Raw genomic sequence first — 13,380 nt, 5'->3', positions numbered from 1 at the left:
TGTAACCCAATGCAAAGTACAAGAATTCCTCAGGATTCCCTAACAATCCCTTGCTTGGTTCCCCTATCTTCCTACATAGCAGGTTCCTAGGACGCTAAATTTGTCCAGGGTGGTGGTGATGTCATGCCATTTGGGGAACAACAGAAATCTAACTGCACTTCATAGATTTATATTTCCAGCCTGGGCTAGCAAGATGAGGACTGTAAACTCTAATTTATGTAACAGATACATATATGTAAGGTATTGGGGCAATAGAAACACAGATATATTAGATTAAAAGAACAGTTCTTGTTGGCTTCACTCCACTAAATTGAACTGCTGCTATATACAGATAGGAGGATAAAGTGACAGCAAGCTCAGCCATCCCCCTGCCCAGTATTTATGTTTATTACTTTAGTAATACTATATGACCAGAATGATCAAAGGTTCATAAGGCACAGGGAAAGGCATTTTTATAGCATAAGCAGCACTAGCTAATATGTCTAGAATGTTCTTCCAAGTGCTACGACAAAACTCCTCGCAATGATTTTAAAAGTTGATGGAAGGCTAGCATGACTGTCTGTTTCAGTATGGTGTACAAAATCCAGACTATCTACTTTCTTCCCCTCGTATACTAAATTACTGCCCTCTATACCCTTCCTGTGAGGTCCTAGCTGAACCCCCAACGATCCCTTCAAGTGCTCATGTTTTACGCACCCTGTGGACCCAACCCTAATGTACTCTCTTCTTTTTAAATGAGAAGGGCTGGAACCGGGCTTCTTCTGCAGTCCACTATTGTCATAAATATAAAGGGAAGGGTAACCACCTTTCTGTATACAGAACTATAAAATCCCTCCTGGCCAGAGGCAAAACCCTTTCACCTGTAAAGGGTTAAGAAGCTAGGATAACCTCGCTGGCACCTGACCAAAATGACCAATGAGGAGACAAGTTACTTTCAAAGCTGGAGGGCAGGGGTGGGGGAACAAGGGTCTGTCTGTCTGTGTGGGATGCTTTTGCCGGGAACAGATCAGGAATGCTCTTCAGAACTTCTGTTAAATTAGTAAGTAATCTAGCTAGATATGCATTAGATTTCCTTTTGTTTAAATGGCTGGTAAAATAGCTGTGCTGAATGGAATGTATATTCCTGTTTTTGTGTCTTTTTGTAACTTAAGGTTTGGCCTAGAGGGATTCTCTATGTTTTGAATCTGATGACCCTGTAAGGTATTTACCATCCTGATTTTACAGAGGTGATTCTTTTACTTTTTCTTCAATTAAAATTCTTCTTTTAAGAGCTTGATTGCTTTTTCATTGTTCTTAAGATCCAAGGGTTTGGGTCTGTGTTCACCTATGCAAATTGGTGAGGACTTTTATCAAGCCTTCCCCAGGAAAGGGGGTGTAGGGGTTGGGGGGATATTTTGGAGGGGAAGACGTCTCCAAGTGGGCTCTTTCCCTGTTCTTTGTTTAACACGCTTGGTGGTGGCAGCATAGGGTTCAAGGACAAGGCAAAGTTTGTACCTTGAGGAAGTTTTTAGCCTAAGTTGGTAAGAATAAACTTAGGGGGTCTTTCATGCAGGTCTCCACATCTGTACCCTAGAGTTCAGAGTGGGGAAGGAACCTAGACATGGTGGCAGCGGTGGTGTACTCTCTTCTTTTTAAATGAGAAGGGCTGGAACAGGGCTCCTTCTGGAGTCCGCTATCACTTTGCCTTAAGCCTGATTCACACTGAAAAATTGGATCCACCTAGCTGTGGTGCTTGGGGCTGTAAAAAATTTCTCACCCAGACTGCTGTAGTTAAGTTGCGTCCTGGTGTAGACGCGGCTAGACTGATGGAAGAATCCTAGCTACCACCTCTTGGAGAGGTGGATTAACTGCATCAGTGGAAAATACCCTTCCATCAATGCTGGAAGCATCTACACTACGGTACTGTGGCTGTGCTGTAGCAGTGCAGACATGGCCTAAGTCAGTCAGAGAAGTTCTTCCCTCCTGGCCTGGGAAGTGAAAGCCAGGCTCTCAGCACAGCTCTAAACTAGCCCCAGCGACGGCGTTATTCTATATTGCAACAATACAAAATAATAATATGTACAGAAAGATATAATAGTATGCACTGGAAATCCATGAGGTTAGGCGCTTAGTACAAGCTACCCAGGTAATGGTTTAAGAAATGAATAGTTTGCTGGGCTTGGGATCTACCTCACTAAACAGGTCTACAGGTTCCAAGCTAAACCAAACCCAGGAATAGCTCCAGACAAAGAGCTCCAACTAGCAGTTACTCACGATGTCCCAAATGAAATTGGTTAGCCAGTAAACAGCAGGGCTAACACCACTGACAAACTGGAGGTGCTTGGCCTTTGTCACCCGTTCTTGGATCAGATACAAAACAAAACTGGCCGGGATGAAGGACATGGCAAAAATCACACAGATGGCAACAACAACATCCACCGAAGTGGTCAGCCTGCAACAAAGCAGAGGAGGGAGGGACCGTATGAGCAAGAGTGAAAGTAATTCATAATGCCACTAGAGAGCTCTGAGCCAGCACAAGCAGCTACAACCCATACTAGCTAACACCAGCAGGAAATGCTTGAAAATGACAGGCAGTGTTAACATCCAGCTATCACAAGGGTATTTTGGAAGTCAAGGGTTATTCAAACGTTGGGAATTTGTTACTATATTTTGTGGCATTAAGTTCAGGGTTGTAACTAACAAGTACACACATACAGGTCGATCTGTTCCCTGCACACCCACATGACACTCACTCCCCTCAAGGCAGCCCTGCTGTTACAGACCGTACTGTCACTCAGGTGCAGCCAGACAGAGACATTCAGCAATGGGGATTAATAAAAGACCCAACACAAGGACCATGCACAGCTGTGAAAATGCCATGGTATGAGAGCTCCTTGGGCCAGGGAACATGTTTGACTGTGTGTCTTGTACAGCACCAAGTACCTGTGGGCACCTAAGAGCCAAATTATGATGCCTTTACTCTGGCTTTTCTGATACACGGCACAGGCGTGCCTACACCCATAGTTACGTTTCCAATGGAGATAGCCTGTAGGTAGGATGGGAGAGCCTCTCTGCAAGGAACAGTAATGAGTTTGTCTCACAGGCAGAGAACACAGAAGAGATTTTTTACGTAACTTCTGACTATGATAAAATTGAAGAAAAGGGTCCCCATGCAAATGGCACATAAAAACATATGCCATGAATTAAACTATACCACTCAAGCTTCAACTTGGTGGTTGAACTCTCAGGGATGAAGCGGGGGGTGGGAATAGGCTGAATGGAGAGGAAGAGAAATAAATGTGTGAAAGAATCCAGGGAAACTACTGCAGCTTACACAGTGACTTCTGAGAGCTGCTCCTTGGTGAGGTTCAGAGGATGATTTATTGCAGTGATCCCATATTCCTCAGGAGCTTGGCCTTGTCGCAGATTGGCTCTCAGGACTGCATTGTTGGCTACATTGAGAAAGCTTACCATGGCGTGCCAGCCTTTATTGTTAAACCACACCTATAAGAGCCAGAAAGCAAAAGTGTTTTAAGCAGCCTGCACTACCAACACAGAGCAGCAGGAGGCCACATGGCTGCCTTTTGTTTACTTCTCAGATGGAAAATGTCAACAGGAATGTGCATAGCTCTGAGGGTTTGTTAGATACCTGAAGTGACCCAGCAGGGGGAGCCCACACGTTGTGTTTTAGTGAGATCATTCCAAAACACTGGTTTTAAAAAAGCTTTCCAACAATGGGGCAATGAATTTTACAAAGTCAGCTTTTTAATACCTGAAAGATATTCTTCGAAAGTGTATAGAATGGCAACAGGATAACAAAACAAAATAGAAAACTACTACATTAAACATAACTTTGCATGTATCAGTGTGTCCAGTAAAATTACTTATAAGAAACAGACATTACAGAGTCAAGGTGGGTGAGGTAATATATTTTATTGGACCAACTTCTGTTGGTGAGAGAGACAAGCTTTTGAGCTTTCACAGAGCTCTTCTTCAGGTCTGGGAAACTTACTCAGAGCAGTGGCACTGGAACAATTTTTATAGTGGGGGTGCTGAACCCTGTATAGGATGGAAACCTCTTAAAACCAGGGGGTGCTGCTGCACTCCTGACTCAGGGCATGTCTACACTTACAGCGGCGCAGCGCGCTCTATGCCGACGGGAGAGAGCTCTCCTGTCAGCATAAAAAACCCACCTCCATGAGTGGCGGAAGCTATGTTGGCAGGAGAAGCTCTCCTGCTACATAGCATTGTGCACACTACTGCTTATGCTGGCGTAACTTGTGTCTCTCAGGGGGGTGGAATAGTCGTAGCCTCAGAGTGTCACAACTTAATACAAGGTGGATCAGGTTGTTTAGCACATTTAGCACGTTTAGATTGTTTAGCATGAATTTCAAGGAACCATTCAAGGTGAAGTGGTCCCTGGAAATATGTATTAACTACTTGTGCTAAACAACCTGTTCCACTTTCTAGTTAGCTGTGCCACTCTGAATAAATAGGTTTCCCAGAATTGAAGAAGAGCTGTGTATAAGCTTGAAAGCTTGTCTCTCTTAGAAACACAAGTTGGTCCAATAAAAAATATTACCTCACCCACCTTGTCTCTCTAATATCGTAGGACCGACACAGCTACAACACTGCATACAAGAAACGGACATAACATTTAAACTCTCTTTTTAGCTACGGACAATAATGTTCTTACAGAGTGGAATCTGGCTCCAAAACAGCAGTGTGTTTCCAGACTATCCTCGCCACATACCTTAATGTTGTCTTCAGTTTCCATGTATTTAAGGAAATTAGACATTTCTTTAGCAACAGACATCGCGGCTTGACCCTAAAAGTCAAGAAAACAAAGTCTAAAATCAGCCAGCAGAGTGAGATTTTGGTTCTACACATTTGCTTGCTGTATTTTAACAAACAGACAAAATATTCCTGCTTACCCCTGTTATATTCATCATTTGGCCAAGATCTCTCAAAAAATCAACAATTTGATCTCCAGTGACATGAAGGACTGGGAGTTTTCCTCCAATGGAAATTCCTCCATACCTAGCAGAAGAGCATACTTATATTATAGATCCAAATCTCTCTAGTCAACAGAAATACTAAAAGCTGCTTTAGTAAATGTTTGCTTTAGATACATAATTTATGTGTAAAAGCTTCCATTTGCTAACAAACCACATAGCTCTTAGAGATTTTGCAAGTATGTCTACACTGTCAGAGTTATATCACTGGCAGTTACATTGCTGTTCAGAGAGGGAAGGGAAGGGAAACCTCTGTTGTGTGTTCACACTGTCAGCTGCCTACACAATAGTGTGTTCACACTTGCGTTGTTTGCATCGGTATTTGGAGAGGTACACTCTGGGCAGCTATCCAAAACAGCATCTCTTCCTCTTCTGCCACTAAGAGTTGTGCGAAGGCAGAGGGGGTCGCAGGGCATCCTGGGTCCTGTCCCAATGCCCCATGATGCATTGCTTCGCATCCCAGCTATCCCTGTGCTTCCATCGGCATTTGGCACCATCTTTCAATGGTTTGTGTACTGCGCGCTCTGCCTCTTCGGTCTGCAGGAATGGATCCTGCACTGTTGACCAATATGCTGCTCGCTCTGACTAACACGTCAGGAGTGGTAGTGGAGTTATTCCTTAAACTACAAAGGCAAGAGGAGTGCGACATTGATCTCGCCATGCGTAGTAGCTATGACACGAGATTGCTTGTGGCATTCACGAAGGTGTTGACTACAGTGGAACCCCGCTTTTGGGCTCAGGAAACAAGCACCAAGTGGTGGGATCACCTCGTGATGCATGTCTGGGATGATGAGCAGTGTCTGCAGAACTTTCGGATGAGGAAAGCCACATTCATGGGGCTGTGTGATGAACTCACCCCAGCCCTGCAGCGCAAGGACACGAGAACGAGAGCTGCCCTGTCGTTGGAGAAGCGCGTGGCGATTGCACTGTGGAAGCTGGCAACTCCAGACTGCTACCGATCGGTCGCTAACCAGTTCGGAGTGGGAAAGTCGACCATTGGGCTCATGTAGACGGAAGTGTACAGGGCCATTAATCGCATCCTGCTCCGAAAGACCATGACTCTGGGCAATGTGCATGACATTGTGGATGGCTTTGCACAAATGGGCTTCCCTAACTGTGGAGGGGAAATAGATGGCACACATATTCCAATTCTGGCACCAGACCACCTAGCCACCCAGTACATTAATCGCAAGGGGTATTTCTCAATGGTTCTCCAGGCGCTTGTGGATCACCGTGGGTGTTTCACAGACATTAACGCAGGCTGGTCCAGAAAGGTGCATGACTCACGCATCTTTCAGAACACTGGCCTGTTCAGCAAGCTGCAAGCAGGGAACCAAAGGAGCAGCTGCCCCGGGGCTGGTGATTTAAAAGGGCCTGGGGCTCCGGCTGCCACTGCTGCTACTGTGGCAGCGGCCGGACCCCTGGGCCCTTTAAATCGCTGCTGGAGCCCTGGGTGGTGCAGGCCAGGCAGCGCGGATGGGCTGGCTGGGGGATGTTGACCCCCAGCCCTGCCCCTTCTGCTTGAGGCCCTGCCCCTTCCGGGGGCGTGGTGGGGGGGAGAGAGCCGGCCCCTGTACCAGTAAGAGTTCTTTACTTTTACCTCAGCTGGATTGCTGAGGCTCAGTGCTTGGAGGCTGAATTTGAACAGCCAAAGACCGGGGCTATTAGAGGGGGGCAGCAAGGGGGCCATAAGGATCAGGGATGCCTTGAGGCAGCAATTTGAAGCTGAAAGCCACTAATATTTGTTGCTGTGCTCGGGAATGCAGTGCTTGTAATGCTAGGCGGTGATTGTGATTGGTGCAGACGCTGCACTGTGAAGGTTTAAGAAAATTGCCTGTTGCTTTGCAGGGCCGTTTGCTTCCAATTAATGGAATAAGATGGCTTTCAAACCAAAACAATTCTTTTATTAAAAAACAACCACCAGAGGAGAGAGACAAACAAAAAAAACACATCAGCATTGTGGGGGATGTGGGGAGGGAGGGTCAGCCGCAGGATGGTTAAAGATTTGTGTATGTCCAGGTATCATATGCAACTTTGTCCTTTGGAATACAGTGCAGCGGGTACTGTACTTCAGCAGGGCTAAACTGCGGAGGGACCGGTGTTGAGTGCAGGGGGTACTGGGAGGCCTCAGGGCTGGACTGTGATGGGGTAGGAGTGGAATGCAGCGGGTAGAGACTGGAGCCAGGAGGTTGATAAGTGTGTTGAAGGTGTCTGGGGGGCGCACGGGGAAAGAGTTTTGCGACAGTGGCTGCAGGGGAGGGCAGGCACGGAGCTGCTCGGTTTGCAGTGCTAGTAGCGCCTGGAGCGTGTCCACTTGACGCTCCATAACGTTTAAGAGCCGCTCCGTGGCTTCATTCTGGCGCGCTGCATTCTCCTTTCAGTCCCTCTTCTTGCTGTCTTGCCACTCCTTCAATTCTTGTTTTTCGGCCGTGGAGTGCATCATGCAGAAAGTCCTCTTTAGTTCTTCATGGCCACTTTCTAATTCTGTGCAGCCGTTCAGCCTGCGATAACAAAGAGGGAGGCTGGGCTCCCAAGGTCATCTCTGTGAAGCCAAAATGCAACGTTTTACAGAAGCAGTATTGTTTGCCACACAGAGACCACTAACTCAGTGATTTAATTACAGGTTTCAGAGTAGCAGCCGTGTTAGTCTGTATTTGCAAAAAGAAAAGGAGTACTTGTGGCACCTTAGAGACTAACCAATTTATTTGATCATAAGCTTTCGTGAGCTACAGCTCACTTCATCGGATGCATTCAGTGGAAAATACTATGGGGAGATTTATATACACGGAGAACATGAAACAATGGGTGTTACCATACACACTGTAACCAGAGTGATTACTTAAGGTGAGCTATTACCAGCAGCAGAGCGGGGGGTGGGGGAGGAAACACGGACCTTTTGTAGTGATAATCACGGTGAGCCATTTCTAGTAGTTGACAAAAACATCTGACAACTGCTGGAAATGGCCCACCTTGATTATCACTACAAAAGGTCCCCCCCTCCACCCCGCCCCACTCTCCTGCTGGTAATAGCTCACCTTAAGTAATCACTCTGGTTACAGTGTGTATGGTAACACCCATTGTTTCATGTTCTCTATGTATATAAATCTCCCCACTGTATTTTCCACTGAATGCATCCGATGAAGTGAGCTGTAGCTCACGAAAGCTTATGCTCAAATAAATTTGTTAGTCTCTAAGGTGCCACAAGTCCTCCTTTTCTTTCAGTGATTTAAAACATTCACATACTTATTCACATACCTATCACTAACCGGCTGACCCCAGGCAAGCACACATGAGCCACAAGACCCCCAAAATGGTGAGTAACTGCAGGGGCAGGGGAAATGAGTGTTCCAGGACTGTACTGTACACTGGGCATTCGGCTCTTGGGGAGAGCCAGCACTGTGCGGGAGGGGAGGGCTTATAATCATTCCTGTCCCCACATTTTCCACAGGTTGTGTTCATTATGGAAGATATCTCAGTGCTGAGGGTGAGCAGGGAATCAAGGGAGGGTCTACTCCAAGACTGTGGCTTCTGCCCTGGCCCTTATGTGGCTTGCCTGTGTGCACCAATGATCCCCGCAGCCCCAGTGATGGTAGAGTGGCACGGGAAAGTTACCCTTAATGGGACAAGAAACAAAGGGAAGCTCTGCCAAAGAACTTGCGGCAGTGGATTGCCCAGTATCTCCCTGAGAGTTTCATGGAGATCTCGGAGGCAGATTTCCGTGAAGTGAGGGAGTCAATCAACACCCTGTTCCACTGCTTAGACTAGGCATGTGGTGGTACGCACATCATACAGACTCAAACCTGCTTTCTGCAACCCTCCTGCCCCCAACAATTCACTTCAGCAATTGCCAAAATCAAGGACACTTACCAGGGGCCTCCTCTCCTGTTTGTGCTTTCCTGTGACTGGCTAGCCTCCTCTGCGGTAGAAAAGAGCTCCTGGCTGCATGCATGTCAGACCTCCTCTACCTCTGGGTCCCCCTCCCCTTCCACATCCTTGTCCAAGATTTCCTCCTCCTGGCTCGGTCCACTCTCAACTGGCATGCGAGCCACGAAAGTATCCACAGTGGTCTTCGCAGTGGAGGTGGGGTCACCGCCGAGTATCGCATCCAACTCTTTGTAGAACCAGCAGCTCATGGGCACAGCACTGTAGCAGCGGTTTGCCTTCCGCGCCTTGTGGTAGGTGTTCTGCAGCTCCTTCACTTTGACCCTGCACTGCAGTGTGTCCTGGTCATGGCCCCTTTCTGTCATGCATCATGAAATCTGTCCATAGTTATCATAATTTCTATGGCTGGAGCGCAGCTGGGACTGGACGTCCTCCTCTCCCCAAATGCTGACGAGGTCCAGCAGCTCGGCATTGCTCCAAGTGGGGGAACGCCTGGTGCGTGGAGCAGGCATGGTGACCTGGAAAGATGCGCTGAGACCACTGCACGCATCACCGAGCAAACAGGAAGGGGACTTTCAAAATTCCCAAGGAATTTAAGGGGTGGGGCCACGGTTGGTCACCTGAGGGCAGGGCAGTAGAGTTCAAACCGATGACCAGAGAGGTGAGAACAGGCATCGTGGGACACCTCCCGGAGGCCAATCGCAGCGCTGTAATCAACCAGGGTGTCTACACTGGCACCGCGGTGCTGTAGCCCTGGCGCAGTAAGCTGTACGCCTCTCGTTGGGGTGTTTTTTTTTTTTACAGAGCTGCAACTGCGCAGTTTCTGCGCACGAAGTGGCTTGGCAGCGTGTGCCCCTCAGGAGTTACAGCGCAGAAAGCTGCTTTACTGCGCAGAAACTTGCCAGTGTAGATAAAACCATATTGATTTTAAAGTGATGGGATTATTCTGACAAACACTGTTAAAAAAGGATAGTGATTTGTACCTTGTGAAATCTACAGATCAAAACAATTTATAATCTTGACCATTTCAATTCTGGCTCCCCCCTTTTCTTAGACATAATAACCCAACTGCATGGATACCTGAAGCACCTGATTACCTATTGTTTTCTTAAAATCTCATTAACTTAGTGCAAGGGAGCATCTCAAGCATTCATGAGGTGTTAATGAGAGAAACAATAGGTGGACAGGATGAGAAAAAGTCAGAGCAGGAAAATGGCATGGGAACACACTGAGTCAGAGACATGAGTTTGCACCTGGCCTGGGAGAAAATGAAGCTGGTGCTGGTTTCCTTGTGTGCCTAGGGCCTTCACAGCTGCTAGGGGCAGCTCCAGTTGAATACAATAATGCTACTGTCAATTCCTCAATGACCTCCATCCTTAACTCATGCAGCATACTAGTTTCTGTAGCCACCCCTGTGTCTACCCTATGCTATCTGCCACAATTCACCTCTCCCATTCAGGGAAACATTTTTAGGTTCCAAAGTTAAACAGAAAAATCACTGCTTTGTTTATTTACCACTGTAGTTGATAAATCAGTTTCCTACCTTTGCTCATTGACCCAGTATTTACTCTTCAAACTGCAACAGAAAAGGAGATTATGAAGCATTTCAGATCAAACTAAGGGTATGTCTACACAGCATTTTGAAGGAGAGAGAGTGAGCCTCCCAGCCTGGCTGACTGACTCAGGCTAGGAGGGCTTGCTCTCATGCTCTAAAAACAGCTGTACAGACAGCACCTTGAAGCTGCAGCTGGGGCTGGAGCCCAGGCTCTGAAGCCTAGGGAGAGGGACAGGCTTCAGAGCCCAAGGTCCAGCTCCTGGTGCATCTTCAAAGCTCTGTCTATTCAGCTATTCTTAGAGCACTTAGCTGAAACTCCATTAGCCCCAGTCTGTTGACCAGTGCTGGGAGGCTTGTTCCAAAATGTTGCATACACATACCCTAAATGGCTTGCTCTGGCTCAGATGAACATTAAGCATGTACTTAAGTGCTCTGCTGAACTGAGGCCTCTATGGGCATATTGAGTGTTGATGACACTGAGATGGGGATTTATCATCAGGAGTCCATAAACTTTCTGGAGTGGGCTTTTTGCTTTTTTATTGCTGCCAAGGTTCATACCAGGATAAGGGCCAGAAGAAGGAAGAATGGAGACTGAAGGCATCTCCAGATTAAGCAGAGGTGAGCAAACGATTTGTAAGGTCACACACAGCGGTGCTGTTCTAGCTCTATCTTGAATCAACATCAAAATGGTTTATACCAACACATCACAAGAGTTCATGGTGTCTCCTAAGGAGGGCAGGTGCTAGTGAGAAAACAACACCTTAGGATAGTTAATCTCAAGGACATTTCAAGCAGTGCAGGGAGTATTGGAAAGATAGCACAGACTGAACTCTGATCTTGGGGTATGTCTGTGCCGCAATAAAAGACTTGTGGCGTGACCGCAGCTGGGGCTCAAGCTCATGGGGCTCAGTCTGTGGCACTATAAAACTTCAGTGTAGATATTTGGGCTGGGGCTGGAGACCCTGGTCCCAGCCCGAGCCTGAACAGCTAAACTGCAGTTTTTAGCCTCAGAGCCTGAGCCCCATGAGCCCAACTCAGCTGACCCAGGCTCTGACACTTGGTGCCGCAGGTTTTTTATTGCAGTGTAGACATGTCCTTGGAGTCAGGTACTCTTGGGTTATGTCTGCACTGCAATGTAAGCCCAGAGTTAGTAGAACTCAAGTTAGCAGACCCCGGGTTTGTTAACCTAGGGCTTAAGCACCCACACTCATGCATATCCCCAGGTTAGGAACTGTTGAACCCTGAGTCTCCAGCGTCTATACTACATTATGTGGGTCCACGTCCAACCACCCATATCCCAAGTCTTCCTAGTGCCCTCCCAAAATGTGACCACTCTACCCCTTTGTTTGTGGTGCAGTGTGGGAAAACTGGACTGTCCAGAGGACAAAAAAGGTCAGTGGATGTCAAGAGCGCAAGCCCAGTGGGGCTGAGTCCACACTGCAAAGCAATAGGGCTTGAATCCCTGGATCCCAGCTTGACACAGGCTTGGACCCTCCTGGGATCTGGGTTAATACAATTTGTGTGTAGATGGAAAGGGGTGGGGGGAGGGGTTAGATTTGAGCTTGAGTTTGAAAGGCTTACACTGCAGAGTACACGTACCCTTGAAGTCTAATCCCAGATCTGCCTCTACGGGCTTGTCTACACATAAAAGTTGTACTGCTCTGGCCATACAGGTATAGTTAAAGCAGTACAAGCTGCTTAGGGTGGATGCAGTTATATTGGTATAAAAGTGCTTATATTGGTACAGTTTAATCCCACCCAGGAAGGAGAGTAATCCTTATCTACCTCCCAGGCTGGGGAGGGTTAATGGCTGCACACTGTGAGCGAATAAAGTGCTATGTCATATTACCGCTACTGAGGATATCACAAATGTGTATTCTATGTGGAATGTGACAAGCAAATAGAAACCTCTCCGCGAGAATGACCCCTACCTTTCTCTGATCAGACTGGGATAAGTTTTCACCAGGAAATCAGAAATGTTTCTGTGGGTGAGATCTTGAAGAATTTCTGTGCTGCGCTGCACTCTCTGGGAGGCAAAGAAAATTCAACCAGTTAGAGCAAACCAAACAGTTACAGTCCCTAAGCCCATCAAGTGGGTGTTTGTCTGGAAAAACCACACCATTGGTTTTAGTCCACAGGATCTCACCTGAAAGTAACTTTTATCTAGCTTTGATTTGTATGGATTCCCAACACCACTGAAACCAAAAAGTTCCACCTGGGTTTGAGTCAACTCTGTGCTTCACTGGGGTTTGAGGGGAAATCATGTGAAAGTTCCACAGAAGTCTGCAAGGCTTGAAACAAGCCATCCTGGATTCACTCTGAAACTTTACCTGCTTGCTAACTCTACCCAGTCATCCAGAATCCAGGCTCGGAGCAGGGGAAAATGTATTTCCCATCTCTTCCATACCTAACGCAGTGCTGTTTACTAAATGATTCACACACACTTATTTTGCTGGATAAGCACTTTCTTCCCTACAAAAACAGGCAGTGTAGTTTATTTATCACATAAGCTCACCTCCCAACTGACTGGGGCAGCTTTAGAGGTGTATGTGGCCATTGCACGGTACCTGTGGGGGAGGAAGGCCTCCAGCTCCCGCCGGGCATTCTGGGAGCATAGTGAGCTTCTTGCGAGTGCTGCAGCTGCAGGAGGGAGAAGGGTCATCAGGGCTCCATTTGTGGGTCAGAAACAGGTTGGTTATGTTCGGAGGAATATGTGGTATTCTCCAGGCAGTTGACATATTACTGCACGGGTAGTCCCTGTACAGAGGAACACAGTATCTCTTAACAGCGCCGTCATATAGCTCACCAGAGATCATAAACACATGAAAAAATGCCACTGTAGTTGAGATGTTTGCTCCTTTTGCACTCCTCCCCCACAGTGTGTCGTTACCAATGAGAAGAGTGTCTCCCAATCAGAGAACCTTAGAGTGCTTGATAAACACCTGTGAC

The 13,380-nt window shown here is 47.1% G+C and overlaps 1 protein-coding gene across 1 annotated transcript in view; it reads right to left on the bottom strand.

The window, feature by feature from the left end:
* Positions 1-13,380, bottom strand: part of ABCA4 (ATP binding cassette subfamily A member 4) — a 103,205-nt gene that overhangs the window by 18,628 nt on the left and 71,197 nt on the right. The window contains exons 31-37 of the mRNA XM_043521510.1: positions 12,999-13,188; positions 12,363-12,457; positions 10,420-10,452; positions 4,914-5,019; positions 4,733-4,807; positions 3,314-3,483; positions 2,254-2,431 (exon numbers count right to left, since the gene is read on the bottom strand). Of these exons, the coding sequence (XP_043377445.1) occupies positions 2,254-2,431; positions 3,314-3,483; positions 4,733-4,807; positions 4,914-5,019; positions 10,420-10,452; positions 12,363-12,457; positions 12,999-13,188 (847 nt within the window). The remainder of the gene's footprint in view (positions 1-2,253; positions 2,432-3,313; positions 3,484-4,732; positions 4,808-4,913; positions 5,020-10,419; positions 10,453-12,362; positions 12,458-12,998; positions 13,189-13,380) is intronic.

This window comes from Chelonia mydas, chromosome 8, assembly GCF_015237465.2.
Source record: "Chelonia mydas isolate rCheMyd1 chromosome 8, rCheMyd1.pri.v2, whole genome shotgun sequence".
Classification (NCBI taxonomy): domain Eukaryota; kingdom Metazoa; phylum Chordata; order Testudines; family Cheloniidae; genus Chelonia; species Chelonia mydas.
Note: the sequence above shows the minus strand (reverse complement) of the source record. Positions and strands in the feature narration are given on the sequence as shown.